Source organism: Halyomorpha halys, unplaced genomic scaffold (genome assembly GCF_000696795.3).
Source record: "Halyomorpha halys isolate HHAL.00 unplaced genomic scaffold, Hhal_1.1 Scaffold533.1, whole genome shotgun sequence".
NCBI lineage: Eukaryota > Metazoa > Arthropoda > Insecta > Hemiptera > Pentatomidae > Halyomorpha > Halyomorpha halys.
The window spans coordinates 139,722-162,393 of record NW_027108067.1 but is presented as its reverse complement, the minus strand read 5'-3'; the positions used below and the strand labels follow the sequence as shown (position 1 = coordinate 162,393).

General features: G+C 31.1%; 1 protein-coding gene and 1 long non-coding RNA gene across 4 annotated transcripts in view; both read right to left on the bottom strand.

Annotated features, from left to right (window-relative positions):
• cwo (transcription factor cwo) overlaps positions 1 to 11,381 on the bottom strand; it is a 56,894-nt gene extending 45,513 nt beyond the window's left edge. Inside the window, exons 1-3 of one of the 3 annotated variants that reach the window (XM_014425760.2) lie at positions 11,078 to 11,381; positions 10,690 to 10,749; positions 44 to 116 (exon numbers count right to left, since the gene is read on the bottom strand). In XM_014425760.2, coding sequence (XP_014281246.1) covers positions 44 to 116; positions 10,690 to 10,749; positions 11,078 to 11,121 — 177 coding nt within the window. In that variant the 5' untranslated portion in view covers positions 11,122 to 11,381. Of the gene's footprint in view, positions 1 to 43; positions 117 to 10,689; positions 10,750 to 10,855; positions 10,923 to 11,077 lie in introns of those variants that run through there. The other 2 variants (XM_014425761.3, XM_014425763.3) reach the window with 2 other exon arrangements.
• A 3,496-nt stretch (positions 11,382 to 14,877) lies between these two features.
• Positions 14,878 to 16,968, bottom strand: LOC106683979 (uncharacterized). Its single transcript, XR_001343630.3, has 3 exons — positions 16,848 to 16,968; positions 15,095 to 15,165; positions 14,878 to 15,022 (listed from the first exon to the last, which is right to left on the bottom strand). It is a non-coding gene; the product is annotated as an uncharacterized lncRNA (long non-coding RNA).
• Positions 16,969 to 22,672: the final 5,704 nt, after the last annotated feature.

The window sequence follows — 22,672 nt, the reverse complement described above, 5'->3', positions numbered from 1 at the left end:
TAATTTAAGTAAGCTATTTATTTCTAATGTAATGAAGTCATACCCTTGATAGCTTTTTCTTTCCATAGCCATAGTCATCATCTTCACTTGTGTTAGCAGCGGTAAAGTTAAGGTGGCTGGAAAAAAAAAAAAAAATTAAAAAAATCATAACGAGATGGAAATAAAATATTTTAAAGTGAACAAATGAATAGAAAGTATTGGAACGATATCGGATCTTACATATCGTCAAGATAATTCCAAGAATTTCTAACTACATATGTTTAACATAATATATATTAATAATAATGATACTATTTTCGTAAATGCCTTTGGTGAAGAAAATATACTGTTAGAGTGTTAACAATTTTAAAAAATGAGGTTTAAAAATATTTCTTATCACAGGTTTGGATTCTTTACATCCAGCAATATTATCGCTTACTGCGCCGCTTTATTACGCTTATGCACTAAGCGCCAAATGTATTACGCCGGGATCTTTCTCGATGCAGAGCAGGCTTTTGATACGGCCTGGTACCGGGTACTCAGTAAATTCCTACCCCCATATTTTCTCACTATTATCTCACTGATAAATTGTCCAAAGTAAAACACTAAAAGTCTGTTCTCAGTCTGCTGGAGTTCCTCAGGATAGCATCCTCAGTCCCATCCTTTGAACAGTTTATAAAGCTGATATCGCAACCCATCCTAACAGTCTCCGCCATTTATTCCGATGATAAATATGTGGAATTAGAGAATAATGACCCATTAATTGCATCCCTGACACACATTCCATATCACAACCCTTTATGAATTGTTTCAAGATAAGAATATTGAAATCCTAATGAATCCCATCAAATTTCCTTAATCCCTCATAGTAACCCTAAGACGTCCAGTCTAACCCTGTCGAACAGTGCTGCTTAAAAGGACTACATCCGGACAAAGGACTAACTTGCAGTCCTCATACAGTACTAAAAACTTAGCAAACGGCTCGTCGATTCCGACTTTTACTACACATTCATTTACATGATTATAATAAGGCCTGTTTCAACCTAAGGAGTTGAGCTTAGGGACACCACTAAAAACTTCAAATTTCTTTAGTTTTCTATCTTAACAATCAAACTGCTCCTGAATTTGCTACAAATTAAATCACCCAGTATGACCTTAATGTTCCATATGTTGCTAACGCAGCCAGAACCAAATATCAATTCTTCCTTAAGTCTAACCTTGCTTGCTCCTCAATTATTGTAACTCCTAGGCACCTGACAAGAAGATTCTGATACAGAATTGATATTGGAGTTCTACCTAAGGTTAGATTTCCGTCAAGAGTCAATTTGAGAGTTGTCAAGAGTCTGTAAGCCACCTGACTTTTCTAGGCCTTAAATGAAATTTCCTGCCCCGACCACCTAAATAAGCAATTGAAATGCAAAAACATCTTCGACACAATAATTAAATATATTTATTAATAATTACTAGAGACCGAATTTTCGTGCAATTGCCTCTTTTGCCTGATGGCTCCAGATTGAGCCAAACCTTAACAGAAATCCGAATGATGGAAAAAACATTCAAATAACATTAATTTTAGCACAATATTACACGTTTTTTTGGGTTCTTCACAAAATTGCAAATATTGTGGTTTTTCTGAACAAATGTGTACGTTTTACTATTTTGAGGTGGAAATGGATGATTTTGATTTTAATTTAATGCTTTCACTTAATTTAATTTTCATATTAAATTTCTCATATTATGTAGGCCGTTATTTATATATTTTAATATCATTATATTATTTTTCCTTTATTATTTTAGTTTAAAATTACCAAAAAAATCACTGAATAACATAGGGAGAGTCGAATTCAACCCAAAAAAAAGAGAAAGAGTCAACAGAACTGGCGAATATTCTTAAAATAGTATTAACCAGTAGTTTCGGCTAACTACATAAAAGTATCTCTAGATTTCGCTTGTTAAAGAGAACGTTCAATGTTATTATTTTGGATCCCCACCATTACCTTCAAATCCTAACCATTCATTCTTATGTGTGACTTGTGATAATTTCAAATTTTTAATCTCCACTCTGACTTTTTTTTAGTAATTCTTATAAACTAAAACAAAACACCGAATGTGAATGTACCAATACATATTTAATCAAACTTTTAAAAGATTCTCTTCACTGACTTATTACTTGTTTGCTATATTCGTATATAAATACACAAATTAAAACTTAAGTGGAAGAACATGGTGTGAAATTTTAGGGGAAATTAAAAACTAAATTTCGCTAGAAAGAATATTTTGAAATAAACTTTTCTACATCTTTTTTCTAATACTTAAAACTGAGGTTGATTGAAGTTGAAAACTGAATTTCAGCCTTCATATTAGGAATATAAAATCATTTAATGTTCAGTTTCCTTGAAGCTCTTCAATTATGGAAAACAATGTATTTAGAGAAGTGTACTTTTCTATGTTAGTTGGCATAAATATACACAATATTTAATAATAATAATGATAAAGGACTTAGCGAATCCGAAGGTTTTATACCGATATCACCAATCGTTCTCCATATACATCTGTACAGTGACGCCCCTCCCTCCAAACTCAAATCTGCCGAATTAGACTTAGCGCAATGTTCCCATCTACGTTTCGGTCTACCCTACGGACGTTTACCCGTCGGTTCATTAACATTTTACGGATCCGTTCATTATTATAGTACCACAATTTTACAAGCCCATCTTATTCACAGCAATGCTATAACCTGAATTATATTCACCGGGTGCAGTTCCTCAATTCAGCGTAGCGTAGCCCTCTAAATTCTCCCGTTAACTCATCCTTTTACGGTCCGAATATTTTAAATAATACTTTATTTTCAAAAACCTTAAGGCGTTGTTCAAACCACGATGGGTAAACTGTCCATGTATTAATATTATAAATTAAATAATAGAGTTGATTATTACACATTTTGAGTTTTTACCAAATCCAGTCTCTAATAACCACGAAGAATGTTTACCAATTTTGTTTATTGAAATACAATTTAGTTGAGTCTAGAAGAATAATAAATAACAAAGGCCAGTAATTCAGCAGTTGGTTATATCCGTATATCAAAAATAATTAAGTTAATAATAAATAATAAAAGAACGAAATCAAGTTCTTGTGGGAAAGAGAAATTCGAAAAAGAGGGTCGGGTGGATAGATGAAAGAAAATAAAGGTACGCTGAAGTAATGAGGGAAAAATGGGAAGAAAGGAAAAACAAAAGCAAGAGAGGAGCCAAAAGCAATAATATTTGCGTGGTCTCTAAGGCCGTTACGTGAAGAAAAAATGAATAATGTAAATATAACATTTCCCATTTTTAAACAAGACAATGCTTTACAAAATAAGCTCATTATACTTATTTAAAATTCCTACTTACAATATAATATTATTAATGCTATAGGTAGATAACAACTGTGGCTCTAAAGGAATAAATATATCTTACAACGGACCCTTTTCAGTGATCAGCCATACACACTAATTCTGTATGAGTTAGTTTTGAATTTCCCATTGTTGGAGCTTGTTTGTACTTGTGAAATATAAAACCGAACAAAAACAGTAAGTATGTAATACGTACTATGTAAAGAGAACATTAATACGAACATACAGTAATATCGAAAAACAGGAATAAATAATTATTCATTGAGCCCAAAGAAATTACTAAAATTACAATGTAAACAATTATATTATATAATTAACAAAGAAAATTATATAATGCCTGTCAAGTTCATTGTAACGGAGTTATTTCCCCTCTAGAGATCCAAAAGTAATTCACATTTCGCATAAACAGAATTAGTTTGTTACAGGAAAATCATTGGATTTTTTTAGGGGATTCAATTTTATTTTCGCTATAACGAGGAGTACGTAGGAGCCATGGTGAGCAGGTATAATTTACGAAATGGAGGACATGGCATTTATGAGATGTTAAATTTAATGCCTCAAAAATCCATTTGAAAATGTAATTTTTCCTTGCTTCGACTGCGAAGAGAAGTGGTTTATTTGCATCTTTATTTACAAAGAAATTGGGAGTTAACAAGGAGGATAAATCGATCTTTTGACTAATCAAAATGTTTATAAACTACTTTGTAATCAATAATCTATTGCATCATTTACTCTCACGGCTTCCCCCACTATTTAACACTTAAAATCCGCTGGTAAACTAATAAAAATACTGATTTTGGAACGCATTTTTGAGCTACTGTATCGAATCTCACTTATAGTTCATATACTATTATAACTTTGATTGTGGAGCAATTATTTGCGAACTATGTTTTCCTCCTCTTTGACGTAAATAAATAACCTTTTAGCATCTTTAACCATTTGTTTTACCTTATTGTTACATCATTTTTTTTTGTCTCAAATACATACAAATTTTCTCAAAATTATCACCTTAATAAAGCCCAACCAGGCAGTATTGCAAAAAATGTATATTTTTGGCTATCGCATCTTTACTATTGGAGAACAGTGTAAACAAGGTTCAACATCAATTTTATAAAATTCCATTTACTACTTTCGCTAAAAGTTGTGTTAGACATGCCTATACCGTAAACGGCTCATAGGGTAAAGGTGAGGAAATTTGAAGAATAATGTGAAAATGGAAATATTATCAATTTTATTAGGGCATGTTCCGATTAACAGTTATGGCAGTCATTAAACTTACCCTGTCAGTTTAATGACTGCCATAACTTCCATAACAGATTTCGGAATGGAGAAACCGAACTGCGCAGCTCCTGAAGTATTTTGATACTAAAAAGCAGTTGCTGGAACAATGCTCTAAATTCCATACAATATGCTCACTGATGTGCCTATAAGTATTTTCTTGGACTTGACCAAATTTAAAAACACCTTAGCACGATAGGATTTTTTATTCAGACGACAAATAACTGGCCATGAAATGTTGAAATATGGGTAGTGATACATCCAATAAAAACGGTGATGAAGTTTTTTTTTTTATCATATAAGTAGCTTAGTTACAAACGCGGTAACATGTATTAACCATGGTTTATACTATGGCGTCTGTCGTTTCCGTCCATAAAACGTGGACGCCTAACGTTTGCAAATCGGGTTCTTGTGATAACACGGTAGCAACACCGTTTACGAACTCCTTCAGGTTGAGACAAATATCAAGAATGTGCTTCGAACCAACCGGTATCTCTTTAGCCAACGCCATTGAAAGAAGAAGAATGATGCTACTTTCTGCATTAAACGCAGAAGGGCTGTTGAGTGATGATTCTCTCATTCAACGACAGTGAACACCAGTAATACCTTTTTCGATTTGATAATAAAATCAAGAAATACTGTGAAAAATTGTTCAACTACTTCCGAATGTTGGTAAATTCTTTTGATGAACTGTTAAGTAAAGTGAGACTGTTTATTAAAAAAAGAAGAAACAACCTTTCAATGTTCCAGTCTCACCCGAAGCAACGGATAAAATGCTGCGTCCAGACGCTACAGTATAAACCTAGGCTAAGGTTGTAAGTGATAGGGGTGTGACGGTTGAACGTCGGCCAGCAACGACGGTAGAAAATAATGGACGCGCGTCCTGACGTCTGACAATGGACGCTACTGCGCCCAATACAACTACATTGCCATTTGTTTCCCTATGCTACAAGCTAGATTACTCCAACGGGAAAAAACGTTGGTCCGGACGCCACAGTATAACCCTAGGCTTAGACATTCATTCCGTCAGAAAGTTTCATCCTAGGCTAGTGGTCCCCACCCTGTGGTCCGTGGACCATAGGTTGACCGGGATATCTTCGAGGGTGAGCTGCAGGAAAATTTGTCATCACATATTGTGTGAAGAGTTAGAACATTTATCTTTTATATAGTTAGAACTTTTATCTTTTATATAGTTAGAACTTTTATCTTTCCCAATATTCGAAAGGTAGTCGAAAGACTGTAACAGATAATAAAAAACTGACATGGCAACAAAATCCACATTTCAGTAACCTAATTTCCGGATGGGAGAAGATTTAGTCTATGCTAGAGTCAATTTCTTGGTTGCAAGAAGACCTTCGCAGACCTCAATGAGTTCGGAATTTCAGCACTACTACAACTAAAAATGCTAATTTTTGGAACTTCTGAACAAAAATCCAAATTTGACCCTCTTAGCATCTGACCCAAATACGGGTGATGACACCACAGATATTGATTAATTATATTTTCAATAAATTAATTAGATCGCTTGCACCTCGTGCAGAAATAATGCTGCCGAAAATTTCGGGGTAGTTTTGCTGCAATAAATAATTACTATCGAATTCCACTCGTATAAGAGATTAACAAACTTCAAACAGATCCCTGATTTATACAGCACTTGTCCTCAGCAAAATAATAACAGTGAACACTGTGAGACTGCACAACTTGGGTGCGTACATTAATATGTTCACGTAAACACGTGAGTAATATGTTTAACAACAAACATCAACAACTATGACGTAAATCAAATTGTCTGTGATAAAGGTATAATGGTGTAATATTTACTTGACTTTTCGACTTTCAGGCAGTGGCGGTTTTTCCATTTGTACACGTGAGCACGTTTTCTTCCAAGCATTAACAAAATAATTGTTGTATAATAGTAAGAAGGAACTGAAAATATTTATTTGAGATCAACATAGTTCCGTTTATATTGATCTCAAATAAATATTTTCAGTTTCTACTTAATACTATAGAATAATTCTTTTGTTAAAGTTTGGAAGAATATGTGCCTTCATTGGGATAGTTGCAATAAGCTGTAGGTACAATGGTCCTCCTATCCAAGGAACAAAATTCATCTTTCCCATTCCTGCTAGGACAGGTTGGTAAGATCCAAAACACTCCTAATTCTGGTTAATAAAAGTAAGTGCGTTCAACCAAATGTAAAACAATCAAGTTAAGCACTGTCAGACAGAAAATAAGTTTAATCCATGTCGGCCTCTCTATTCCACAATAATACAAATTTTATGACTTGGTTTATATTGGAAGATTATTGGTCAACCATAAGTGATGGTTGTAGGAGGATGGTCCAGGTCAAGAATATTACAAAAATAGCAGAAAAAGTATTTATTTACTAACAAATGTTTTGCTTCATTTTACAGTGCTTCATAAGGGCTGAATTCTAAATGAAAAATGAAGATTTTTTGTATCTTTCTTACCAATCACCTGGACCATCTTCCGACCATTATAGCTTGCTTTGCTTGTGTGACGCTTAATCCTTAACTTAAGATTTCAACCCATAAAACTTAAAAAACACAACTTTCCTATAAAAAAAAAAAATTAAAAACAACTAGTCCAATCCTAAAAATGTAGACCAACATATAAGCAGCAAGTCTGACCGTTTTCAATTTGATGAATGAACTATTGTTCAAAAACAAAATAATAATCCAAATAGCGAACTGAGGATACTTACCAACTCAAATCTAATGTTTCAAAATTCAATTGTACTGTATTCTGATTAAACCAATCCCGTTGCAATATGGACATAAATAATTTACAATGTAAAAACAGGTTGTTGATTATCACGTTTTACATGGAATACAATCACATAGACATACTAGCCAAGCCCAGCTCAGCTATCAATTTGTTGTGTAAAAGAAGAATATTAACTATCAGTACGAATGCTGCTGACATACACAGCATTATGGAAACAGTAACAAGTGCTTCTCATAATGCAGTTTTGAGCATTTAGGAAAAAGAAAAAAAGTTAAGAAGTAGCCGATGGAGGATAGTATTAGCTTTTAATCAATTAATTTTATTTTATTTATTCATTTTTTTTTTTATTATAACTCAGCTAATCAATCATCAACAATAAAACCAGTACAATATCATGGCTATTAAGAAACTTATACTATGAAAACTATTTGGGCAGTTCCAAAAATTTCTTAAGATGTCTTCTTTAAAAAATTTTAACAACCTATTTTCAACAGTTCAACCCTAAAATTAAAGAAAAATGATAAAACATAAATATTTGTTCATATCTTTGAAAAAAAAAATGTTTGCCTAATCTTGTCTGTAAATAAATGGAGTAATATAATTGATTAAACATTCACATCTATTAGAATACTATGATTTAAAAGTTGACGAAAAAAACTACTCACGTAAGAAAATTCTCAAGACACCTATAGTTTGGTTATTCTCAACACAATTTTTTATTCCTTTTCAACTACCATTTTAAGGTTTTATATTTTATTGGAAGTTAGGTTATGTTGTATACTTTCTGAGAGTATTTATTCAATCTAGATCCATAAAATTAAATTGAAACTAATTAGGAGTATTATAATTTTTTTTATTTAATTTTCTCTGCTGTAGGAAATTTATGGTAAGCTTTTGAAACGATATAGATAAGAACCATATGGCATGGAATGAAAGTGAAGGGATTGGGACACATTCTTCACTTCAGTAAATTTTAGAGTTAACATGAAAAAGGTCTAATTTCAATAAAATTAAGGTTTTTAAATTTTAATCATTTTTTTTAAATCTCAAAGAAAAATGTAAAAATCTTGTGCTATTGATATTAGAGGTTTTTCAGGTTAAATATAAAATTTTTTGAAGTGGCGAATGTTAGTTTTGGAGTTAAATCCTGATTAATAATACAAAAAACTAAAAGATATTCTAGTATATTAAGTAAACAATATCCCTACTTTATTTTAGATATTATAAATCGCATTAATTTTATCATGAGTTGGAGGATAAAGGAAGAAACGATTCAGCAACAATTACATAACTGATATAGAATTTAATTAAAAGATAAAAAATAAGTCATTATTAATGAAAGGGTGAAATAAACAAATATCACTAAATAATAAATAAATAATCAACTGAGTTATTTATTTAAAACTATGAAAAAAATAAATGTGCCAAAGACATACTAAGATTACAGGTAAAGGAGATGGTTTCACTATCCTCCGAGTTAATGTAAAATTTCTGATTCCCTTAACATCTTAATTACTCAGGATTAATAGTTCAATTATACACCACTTTATTTCAGAATGAAACCTTTCTAAACCAGATTTGTTATAAGCCTTCATGAACAATAGGCTTAAACTAAAATAAAAGAAATTTGTTTAGCGTACAAATTAGACCTCTAGCTATAGTGCAATTACTCATTGAAAAAACAATAGAAACAAGAAAAAAAATATGTATCCTTTTAAACCTGGGTAAAAAAATAAGATCAACACAGTTGATAAGCCTTGCACTTCATGCATAAAATAATTTTAAATTAATATAATAAAATAATTCTTTACCAATAAATATTTACAAGTTACTAAAGTACAAAACAAACTCCAGAGATGGGAACATAAAAACCCACTTATACAGAATACAATGCGTAAATATAGGTCTGACCTCCACCAAAAAATATACATAGGTCGATTTATTGAATGACTTGACAGCTATCTAATAAATGCAGCAGTAATAAAAGTAAAAGCAGGAATTTTGAAATTACATGAAAATGGAAATTTGAAAATCATTTATTGGTGCAGCTTTTGTCATTGAAATTATTGCAAATCAAAAATTATCGCAATAATTTACAATCAGGATCAGTTTGTCGTTTAAAAATCTCAATTAAATCTCTACACAAAACCAAACAACATCAAGATTTTGTACCTATGTTAAATAGTCTCTCTATCTTGAGGATATTAAGAAAAGCTAATAATATATAACAAAAGATTTATTACAATAAGCTAAGTTAATTGTCTATTCTTCAAAAGAGATTTTGTAAATTTACGGATGAAAACAAACTACTACCCAGAAAATAGGTTGGATAAGCACATATAAGAGCATCATATACTTTACGATATTCAATAAAATATACTTTGGATTTCTTCTGATTTTTGTCATGAACTTTGCAAACTATACAATCAGCATTTTAATCACAACAATAAAAATTATAAATAATGGAAATTTTAAACCATAAAATAAATAACCCAAAATTTTTTCTTATATAAAGATCAAAACAAAATTTGGTAAAAGTTTCCAAGAGCAGAAACCACCATTCTAGCAGGGTGTGAGCATAGGCAACTTATACACAATTTTCTATTGTTGGACTACACTATTAAGATTACAGCTTTACTTCTATTACAGCTATAAACTTCTGCTCGCTAGCCCTGCTCAAGTATGCACGAACATCCAACAGATCAATTCAGTTTGGGACCTAAAATCGCATATATATGAATTCCATGATGAAAAGTTTAAGCCGACAGCAACAACCCATATATATTTTTCCTATTGTAAAAATCTGGGTACACACCCACTGAAAATGTGTAGTGCTTGGGATATGGTACCAATATTACTTTTATTAGTAAAAGAGCATACAATAACCTCCAAAATATTTCTAAATTCTTAAAACAATTAGCCAAGAGGTTTATATAACGTATAGCAAATATGATCCACACAAATTTTTCGACTACATCTTCATATTATTATCCAATAACTTTGGGATTTCCAAAATAAAATGCAATAAATGGTCATCAGACATGGCGATACATTAGTTATAATCAAAAGTCAGTGCAAAATCACAATGGCTATTCTATAGTCTGTTAACAGTCAGTCGTTCTATTGCTAAGATGTACAGGACTAAAATGAGGTTTAATGTGAGATCAAGATAATGCCAAAACCAACAATAATATTAATATAATGCAATTAGTCAAAAGCATAAATCAATATGAAAACTAAAGAGCATTTTCTTCCTATACAAAATGTTCTTATAAGTTCATCTCAGAACTTACCTTTCACAATATCCATATAAATTCTGATCTTCCTTCATTGCATTACAATCAGTATTTCCACTTAAAAAATAAAATTGAAAATTAAAACTTAGTAAAATAATATTTATTAAACTAGAAGTAACTACTGAATGGTTAAATTATAGTCATTTCTTATCACAATTCCTACTTCATTTTGAGCAGTTTTATCTGTATGATCAATTGATTTATTATTTATATTAACTAAAAACATTAACATTAACTATAAAAGTAGTTACGTGTATGTAATTAGCTTATGTGTATGTGATATCCCCACCACAATCACGTTTCCCAAAACGTGACATTATATCTCAGGTTATTTAGATATCCTCTCAAAGAACTACTTTTACAAATAATAAAAGAAAGTACATACCTTTCATATTTTATGGCTGTATCATCCCAACAAGGCTGCTCCATACCTTGTTAACAATGCAAAACTATTGCTTAATCTGTTGTAGTTAAGATACACTAGACCGAACGAAATATCACTCATGAAACACATTAAATAAGTTGGGACAGATTTAGCCGTTAGGGATATTCATACCATGTTATTAAATACATGCAAACAATTCTTACAAAAAATAACAAAAAAAAAATTAAAAACTAAAAGCAGAGAAAGGGGTGGAAAGCAGCCACTGGCCTCATAAACACCTGATTTGCTATCGGAAGGTTACATAGGTAAAGTGTATGTTGTCATACACTTTAGGTTATAATGATTTTAAGTTAAGAAGGATGGTAAAAAAAAGATTAAAAAAATAATTATATATGTATTTCTGAAACATACGTATTAAGGAATTCCCATTCAAAACTAGATTGTACTAGATTTACTAATTATTTCCAAAAATACTTTTCTATCTGTCAAAATTGAGGTTTTAATTAAAAATAAATAGGTAAATTGAATCCAGTTGTTGACATTCTATTCAAAGTTAAACGTCATTCATTAAATGTGGAATCATCATTATTTGAATGTAGAACAGAAATAATTACGAAGATTCAAAGAAGCTACAGGTCATATTAACAATTAAAATGTTTCACTTAGTTCCAGCCAAACACATCTCTTTTTTCAGTCAAACGTGAAGCTAAATAAACTAAAATAAACCATTAGCAAAACATTAAAGAAGGCTACTCTTTATAGAAAATAAATTCGAATCAAATTATATATTTGGATGTAAATTTACAATACACTTATAATTAGTTGTTTACAATTGAAATTACACTAAATTTACTTGATTATCCATAGAGTGGTATTATTAATGTAATATAGTTGAAGATTAAATATTTAATTCAGGTTTATCGTTCAGCGTAGCAAGGTTATAATAGATAGCGGTTCTGGTCTATCCTCTCTACCCAATACTAAAAAAAAAAATTTAAATAAGTCTAAATTGGCGCTTGACGTTTTTGTCACAGTACATCTCATTTATTCATTTACACCCTTCTATGGTTTCGAAGAGGTAGAATCATAAATGTATCCAATATGGTTCCACTGACAATAAACATCACAAGAGGAATATATTCATGAAATCGTCTTCATCTTAACCTTCATCCATTGCTAGCAAATTACTTTGGTGATTCACGCTTACTTCTAGGAACAAGGCGGAAATGCTCTGGCCCACGAACATTTTCCACCCGGAAGAGAACGGTAGTTCTATTTTTTCAGAATAAGAAGTGACCACACAGATGCCTGTGATCCTCCGCAGTGTGACCTTTGAGGAAACATGCTTCAGGTCTATCCTACGTGCTTGTGTTTTCGAAAAGCTGCACGGTGGACATTGAGGATAGACATTCTTGTCAATGATCTGGGGTTTGATACAAGCCCCTATGCTCTGTAAAGACTTGTGAAATATACTAGGCTGGGAGGGCCAATTTGTTCTCTAATAAAGACTGAGATATAGGAAAGTATTTTAGCAAGGTCTATAAAGCGGTTATCCTCAAGTTGCCTGAGTGAGGCATTACACCGAAATATGTTCCAAACTTTATTCCAAGGTAGGTTATCTCCATATTTAGTTGAATTCTCTCTTTCTATTATTTTATAAGTTATCAGCGGCCAATTTCGGCTTCTTCCTCTTGCATTATTGTTTTATGAGGTTGGCGTAACGTTTGCCCTCTATCTTAAGGCCATCTCTGCGGTCAAATCATTCACGTTGGCAGGAGTTGGACATTTTCGTGAAGATGAGCTATGTGCCTGTGCCTGATCCAAATTTACCTTTCATAATCGAATAAATTGCGAAGTTACAACATTTATTAGCAAATCCTTGATAATTTACTAATTTTCTTAAAGTGTTAATTTGGTCTGCATCCAATTAGATATTACAAACCCTCATATTCAACTAAATATCTCCCTGTCACTTTTATCTCCAACCGCAAAATATTTCATTAATTCAACAAAACAGGCAGTTGATTTTACGCCTTTGGTAAACATAAGATACCACATAACTGAATTCTGGCTACGTGTGGTAGATACTGAACAAAAGAATGTAGCATTGTCTGTCTCTGAATGGGTTGGAATGACGTATGTTACAATTTTTTATTGCAATGTTTATACTTCATTTTATACATTACATTATTACTTAAACAGTTACGTTTTTAGGAAATCCTCCCAAAAATAAAAAATGCATCCCTATTCTAAAACAAATCCTGACAATACCTCCGGAGATTTTTAGCAAGGAAGATTGAAGAAGGCTCATTCTGGAAAAGACATCGCAAGAGCCGATACTTCGAAGAGAAGCAAAGGAAGATCCGAAGACACATCACACATACCAGCAAAGCACACATAAGATAAGTAATAGTCCTAGACTGTTATTTTAAATAGCAAATTAATTAAAAGTTAGAGTCAATAGACTATGTACATATGGTCTCATCTGGTATTTTCTATTCATAGCATATCAGGTTGATTTAAATCATAGGTCATATGTATATTAAGCACAGATGGGCAAAAAGTATTCGATTGACGAACAAATACATTTTTATTAAAATAAAAATACGACTCAGCAATCTGAAAACTTTTGTATTCGAATACTCCTGTATCGAAATACTTTTGTATCGAAATAATATTTTAAATATCATTTCAATCGAATAAAAATTTATTCGAATGCAGAATTAGTCGAATACGATATTATTAGAATAGCAATTAGATTTTTTTTTTTTTTTAATTTCGCTTATTTTCTTCCACTTTTAATTGACGTATGAAGGTCTCATTACATATAAGATAACCCTAATATAGAATAAATCAGAAAAGTTAAAATAAATCGATGCGCAAATCTAAAATCGATAGCATTTTCATATTCTGTATATCCCTTAACATAAAAATGGACCCTTAAGTGTTGGAAATCAGAAAAGTTGAAATAAATCGCTACCTGACCTTAAAATAGATAGAATTTTCGTGTTCCGCGTGTTAAGAACCATAAAAGAGAACTAATTGTTGAACTAATAAAAAATAATTGTGAATACAAAAGTATTCCGATGGTTAATCATATTTTTTTGTACGAATAATGGATTATTCGAGTAGAAAATTCACGAATAAAAAAGTATTCGTCTCGCCAATCGAATAATATTTGCCCAACTCTGATATTATTCTGATATAAGTTCTCTTTAATATGCCTCGGTTGTGCATATAACCTACTGCAACCCGACTTGATTTTAGGTTAGACTCCTTGCATGACACCTGATTAGCATGGCTTAGTAAATTAATGAACACGGATATCCAATTAATTGTACACGATTACATATAGCATACCATAACAAGAGGGCCTGTGGTATCTAGTTCTGAATCTAAATATATAACTAATACCTTTCTAGGAATTATAGGTCGGTTCCCATTAGGAGCCCATAGATATATATAATGGAGATAAAAACATAAATAACAAATAAAATACTGTTTCTGGAACCCCCGTTAGCCGTGGAAACGCTGATAGCCACAAACAGTAGTGGATGGCACTATAAAACTAAAACTAAGCTTGTATAATAAACAGAATATTCCTGACGGATTACTGGAAATGAATAAATAAAATAAATAGGCTTAAGTGATGACGAGGAAAATATTGACACAGAGACATAAAATAAATTTTAAAAAATGTAATGTATCTTACTTATAAAAAAAAACACACATTATTAGTTTATATTTAGTAATTCACCAATTAATTGTATTGAATAGAATTTCTTGATAACTCTGTACAGTTTATGTTATTCTCATTCGGTTTCCATAATATCGTTCATTTTGGAATGGATTTGGGAGAAGGAAAGATATCTAATGTGTGAGTGTTCGCAAGGGTAACTTGTCCACTTTATTTATTCATCTCTTCAATCATGAAAGCATAGCTGGCTGGAAAAAAATAATGCTTAAACTCAATGCGAAGGTAACATTTATAAGAAACAATGATGAAGAAAGTTTTACTTTAAAATATGTTTTAATTTGGATGATGAATTTTATAAATTTCTTCCACCTACGTCTTCCAGCATGCCGATCTGAAACATTATAAATTAAATTAGTGGTTCTTTTCAAATCTAAATGATAATAAAACTAGAATAAAACTGAAAAATAAAAATAAAGAGTTTGATAAAGCATTAGATCTAGAAAGGGGGAGGCATAGTTGAGCCAAACTTTAAAGGTTAAAGACCATCGATGATAGTGGAATATTTTGATCTAATTTCCAGCAGGAAAGACAACCCAAATGCATATCTCCAGCATAACTGCATATCTCCTTCTAGTGTAACGTCCCAGCCATTGAAATTAAGTCATATTTGGTGCGGTTCACCTTTGTGAAAGGAGTTACTGGGGAGGGTATAAGATAAGTGAAACCAAAATAGCGCACCGTAATGGCAAGGTGGATGTGTTAACGGAGGAGTAGGGGACTATTACCAATTGCCTTCTGTTTCTATTTACTGTCAAGGACCAAATATACTGCATTTTAAAATATTAAAATTGTGGTACTAACAGTTCCACAACAAATTTAAACTAAAGAGGTATTATTTTTTTTCTAATGCAATGATTATCAATGCTTAAAAATACCTTTTTGGAGAACACGACGTTCTTAAAAAGCAAGTCAGAACAAAGTTTGCAAATTATTTTCCTAGAAAGTAAAACAAAATTAGTAAGAAACAGTCTCATTCAAGGATAAAGCATAACCTAAGAAACGAGTAACCTCCCGTAATCGTAACTTGGCAGTCTTTCCGGACTGGCTCTTGGAACAAAGCTATTACATTTGTTGAGCTATATCGAGCCTTCTACATCGATTTCTAGGTTAAAGAACGAATTTCTCGAGAACAGTTTAATGCTGATAAACAAAATTATTTAAACAGCATTTACTACACTTTATATTAAGTTCATTGCTTATTACCATTTTATCATCATGAACAATTTTACAGATAATTACATAAAGGGGATAAGTTCCTAACGTCTTTTAAACCAAAATTTAGAGGGCGTGGTCAAATCTCCTATTTTTGAGAGGATTTCGTTTCTCCATGGTTTACGAACGAGGTGTAAGAGTTTTTTCTTCCAATTACCCTGTTCTTTTTCAACACAGCTACATAGAAAATCAATAAGTATAGTTCCATTTATTCAAATTTTGCAGGACAATTGGAAATGTGGACAAAATATAAAATATATTTTTTGTAAAGGGACACAGAGCGAGCGGAATACATAAGGTGAAGTAATTTAATTTTTTATTCTTTTCTCTAAATGAATTATGGGCATGTATATATGTATATTTGTGGTGGGTTCGCTTTCAACCTTTCAAGAAACGTTTGAAGAAAGAAAGAAAAGTAACGAAACGTTACTTTGCTCCAGTCAGATGTTTTAGAACATAAAAATAATTACTGGAAGATTATTGATTGACCGTGTGTAAAAATGAAAGGAATATGGTCCGGGTGCGGTCAAAAAAACTCAAATAGTAGAATTATACTATTTTAAAATATATATATATTAAAATTATTTAATAATTAAATATTATTTTATATATTAAAATAGTATAATTCTACTATTTGAGTTTTTTTGACCGCACCCGGACCATATTCCTTTCATAAAAATAATTACATTTAAATTTTATATTCTCAAGTGATATGGAAAACCGATGTGGTCTTTCATTACTAATTATAAAAAGAAAACAAAGATAATAATGGAAAATCAAAATTGAGAATAATAATCATACAATTATTCTTCCTCTTTTGCCAAGGAATTCTGTTCCGACTGACCTCTTCAGTCCACACTCGTATTGTTCACCACAGACCACTTCACTCCTTAGGACTCTCTGATAGCGGATCACTGAAAATGACCATTACATTTTTTACAATAGTACTGATTTGGAAATTCTTTAAATTAATGAATATCTATTTGTTAAACAATTTATATTAAATGTTTTCTAGGCATGGATACATATAATTATTCAGTTAGTTTTACAATAATTAAATATAAGGTATAGCTTATTTTTTCACTGGTAAAAGTTCATCTTCACTGCTGCGAATGGTGCCTGAAACAATAAAATAATTTGCTACAATTTTTTTATCTTTTCATTTATTCTAGTTAAATATTAACACGTAACTACTGAACATTAAATAATATATTGTGGGAAGATCGTCCGAGTGGAGGTCAATAAAGGTATCAAAATAGTAAAAAATAACTATTTATTGTTAACCCACGTTTCGCTCCACTTTGCAGGGCTGTCAGATTGAAACAAAGTTGACAACTGTTAACCAACGTTTCAACGTCAAGATGACAACGTTCAGTTCAGTTGTTTCAATCTGACAACCCTGAAGAAGTTCTGCAAAGAAGGGAAAACATTCGTTAACAAAAAATAGTTTTCTTTTACTATTTTAATACCTTTATTGACCGCCACCCGAACTATCTTTCTACAATCTACTTCATATCGTCAACTATCTTAATCAAATTAAATGATAAGCAAAACGAGCTTAGTTTACTATCAGATCTGTAATAGTGTGATTGATTAATCATGGAAAAATGAGCATAAAATAGAAGCTTCACATTTTCTTGACGGTAGATCTATAAGAGTATAAGCTTATATGAAGCTGAAAGTGGTCATCGTAACAGGCAGGGAGAAGGGAACAACAGGGTAAACAATATTACATTCCAGGGTCATAAAGGAACTCGAGGTCCAGAGTCCCAGGGTCATATCAAAATGGAAGACCATAGGTACCCATTGAAGACCATGAACAATGACTCCGAAGGTAGAAGGTCTGAAAGATGTTTTACTTGGAGTACGTCGAAACCTGAAAAGTACCAAAAGTGCATTGCAAAAAAAGCATCATAATATGCTGTCGGTGCAATGCGAAAATGAATCATCTAAAATTTTCTGAGAGAATTATGACTGCAGAATCAAATTATTAGTTAATTTATAATATACTTCAATCGATCATTTTATATTGGGCATGAAACATGTTAAATTAGGTCTTCTTGCTAATATGAAGAAAAAAGAAAACCACGTTAAAATGCAACAAAATCCAAGATAACAAAATTTGTATATATATATTCTGATGATATAATTATTCTTAAAATTGATGTATGGAAATTATAACAGTAAAAAATATATTATGGGTAAACGATGAATTTTTTATTAAATTGTCATTTTTATTTAACGTTTATTATTATATAATTATATACAATTAGATTATTAAATTTTATATTATAGAGCTATATTAATGTTAATTGTAATAAACATTTATTTATAATTATTATCTTATAATTATTAATCTTATTTATTTATAATAATTATTATTTTTGACCACACCTCCAACCATCTTCTCCTCGTTCGTCATCCACGGCCAACCATCTCTCATAATTATTAATAACTATTCTTTATTATTAAGCTGTATTGATGTTAATTATTATTTTCATCTATAATTCATCACACCAATTACCAAAGAAGATGAAAACCAGTCCTAATCAGTTTGTTGAACTAATCCATCTTGTGCTTTTCTATAATGAAATAGAAAAATCTATCTTTATTCTGGAACAATTGGTCCCCTGAAGCCGGTTTTACACGATTGCCACTTGCCGTAAATCCAGGATACCTACAAATGCTTGGTAAACAATAGATAATTAAACTTGATGGAAATAGTACTACATAATACACAAATTCAACTTTCGCTCTAGAATTTTAATTAGTTATTTATTAATTACCCAAACATATAATATTTTTAAAACTTAAATTTTTGCTGTGTTAAATAAAAAATAATCCGCTAAAGTTAATAAAAGAGATTTGAACAAAGTATTTACCCCGAATCACTAGAATTTTAAAATATGCAATCTTAAACTAAAATTAATTATTGAATCCGAAGGGTGGGGAAATTCTCTAATTAATTAAAATACGAAGAGCAGAAATATTTATCTTGTTGTAGTTCTAAAACAATACTAACTGAGCACATTGGTGTAGATGCAGAACAAGCTTGTACTAAAACCCTTTGATTTGTACCCAAAAACCTATGCCGGACGGGTCGACTACAAATACCTCATCCACAGACTTGCGCAAACACGAATTCACCATAGTTAGCAAACGTGTAGCAGCACCTTTAGAAGAACGAATTGGACAATTTAACAGCATTTATCTGGATACATTAAATGATCTTAAAACTATTAAAATTAAATAAGACTACAGTAATTAATCATAAAATATGAACATAAGATACAAAAGAAGACATATATTTATGCAAGCTTGTATTGATATTCATTATTTTCTTGTTTATGGAAGATTTATAATTAAGTAGATGGATGTATAATTAATGTTAAGGAGGAAGCTTTATGAATCAGGAATTAGATAAGGAATTCCAAAATGAGGTAGCTGGAATGGTTAAAGATTTTTCAAAGCAGCAGTTCTACGAGAAGAGGTGTACAAATTGGTAGGTCGAGATCTTGTATTTAATTTGATGGATGGACAGACGTAGAATGAGGAGATCAATAAAATAGAAAGGTTTTTTGGTTCTTAAGGATTGGGAATAAAAATGCGCTAAGAAAGTAGTGTTCGGATACTGGGATAGAGCCAACTTTGGTCAAGATTATAGTGAGGGATGTGGGAACGTCTGAGAATAATGGAAATAAATCTTATAAACTAGTTAATTAATATTTGCAATCTCAATTCTTGTTCAGCAGATTGTCCTACATACTCTAGGCATCTATAAGACGGGATAATGAGGGAGGGTACAAGAAGCGGGTAATTCGGAGAAAGGAATCACTGAGCTGTTTAAAATTGTTAAATATAATTAATCACCCATTGGAATATGTTTAAATAAATAAATGAATAGTGATTAAATTGTTTTATGAATTCTTGAAATAACTGAAACTTGAAAATAAAGTTTAATATGAAAATCTTAACATAATATATATTAGTACGCATCAATATATATTCTTGGGTATGACTAAAACATCGCCTAAATAAAGTTGTATTATTGATCCTCTAGACCCACAAAAAAAAATATACATATATAATTGATTAATGGGAAGGGGCTGTAAAGGTGTACAAAACCATAAAATTGGCGGAAAATCGTAAAAAAATAAAATAAACTACTTGGATGGCAAAGTACGTCAAAGTTCTATTATTTTCAGGAAAATATGAAAACAAAGTCTAATGTTCTTTATTACTGAAAATAATGGTCAAGGGTTTCTCTCTATTTCTCTTTTTTAAGGGAGTTTTGCTACCTTTTAAATAACCCCAATTTACACTAAAATGAATGCTTTAATAGTCCAAATGTAGTTTTAAAAAAAAAATTCTAAATTTCTTAAAACCTATCTTCTCTAACACCAACTCCAATATACGTACACATTTTAAACTCAATAACTTAATTTAAAGGGGCTGCAGAGATGTGGCAAACCTTAAATGGACGAAATTCTTAGTGAAAATTACTTCCACTTTCTGTAAAAATATCATAAAACAACGGTTCCCAAAGTTATGTTGTCCCAAACGTATTCTCAAAATACAAAACAACAATATAAAAATTAAATTAAAATAGCAAATATACAGTGCATTCCAGCATTTACTTTTCTTTTTTTTCTTATTTTCCGACATACTCAACCGCACTAAGGATGATTGTTGCGACATTTTTATATTATTTTTTTTGGTTGACAAAGGTGTCCTGAATTGTTTCAGCCTAACGGGGATACCTCAAAATGCTTTTAGCCCAAAAAGAGTGCCATAGCGAAAAAAATTTATGAACCGCTGCCCTAAAAAACTTAGTTATTATTAGCTAAAGTAAGTTTCAAAACGAGAAATATTTATTCTCTTAGTTGATCATACAAAGATTTTTTTAAATATCCACAGTCTTGCGGGAAAAAACGATTATTATAAATTCGTATTTTATTATAATTATATATTTCCGATTATTATAAAAAAGAATTTGCGAAAAATGAGTAGATACATTAACTGCATTTCCAAGCCTAAGTCAACAAGTACATGGTGACTCACAAAACTTCCCAATCGGTTAGCAATGAACTAATAGGCAATATTTTGTAAACAATTAAACTAGGAACCATTGGGATACTCGCAGCTCGTTCACTAGTAGGATAATATGGTATTTTGTGAATTATGTAAAATTAAGTAAATAAACTAGAAAAACAAAATGGTACTGTACATGTACACAGTACAAAAAAATCATAAATAAGACAGATTTCTTGGATATGCCCGTTACTGTTGACCCCTCACCTCACCATAGAAGTCTCTGAGTAGAACTGAGTTATTCTCACTTTTGCCAGCTTTTATCTCTTAGCTCCTCTGAGGTAAGGATGGCTTCCTCAGCCCACCCTTACCAAGAGGAAAAAGTTCCTCTCTAAGAAATACCAAGAAAATAAAACTCATACATTTAATAATACTGTATATATATTTTTAATATATTTGTATTCAAAATAGTCTTTGCCTTTTAGAAATCTATCAGCTAATATTAATAGGACGATTATAATATATAAAAATTGGGCTAAAGTGACGTAGGTTATGTCTTGAAATACAATAAGGCAAAAGGAAGTATCAAGGATATCAGATTTAAATGGACATTGTTAGCCAAAGTGATCCTGTTTCATAAGCTTCTCAGGCAGTTCATCGTTTAAAATATATAACTTTAGAGCCGACGAAGACTGAAGGCTTAACTTTTATGAGTTATAATTAAAAACTACTATTTAAAAAAAAATTAGCCCAGTAACTTTCCCTAAAAATTAATTGTTTAGTTTTAATATATTTCCAGTCTTTAATTGGACTGCAAACATGTTTGAAATATAAAGGAATTAAATTATCACTATAATGTAAATCTTAGATTGTTTTCCGGAGATATTTTCAAGTAGTGGTGAACTAGAGTTCCTTAAGTCTCATATATTACTTTTATTAGAAAGATCCTTTTTTGAATCATAATTTATGTTGATTGTAGCTACAATTGTACCTTAAAATTGTAGTGGTTACTACCAGTATTTTAAAATAAACATAAATCAGAATGTTCTTGGCCATTTTATTGGAACACATACACAAGAAAGAAAAAGAACAATTTTTTTTTCTACAGGTTGTACCTATTATTTAAAGGGTGATTAAATTCCTATCAAATCAAATTATATGTATATATATACAATTTGATATACAAACAAATACATGTGTTTACATATAATGAAATGGTGAATAGTTAATTATGAGAAGAGACCGGATTTTCGAACAATTGCATCTTTTGTTCCCTGACTCCGAATTCCTTCAAACCTCGACAGAAATTCAAATTAGGGAAAAAATATTAAAATAACACTAATTTTATATTGCACAAAATTGGACGTTTTGAGGTTTTTCTGCACAAAATAGCACGTTTTACACATTTTGGACGAGATAATACGATTTTGATTTTTGTATAATGCTGTAGCGAGAGGGCGCAAGTAGTTGGACCACAACTCACCAGAGCGCTCCACCTCGAGCCTCACCGAAGCTCTCAAATTTACTTAGTGCATTATTTTGTAAAAACACATTGTCATTTTTGTATATTAATAGTTTCTGTACATACTATTTAG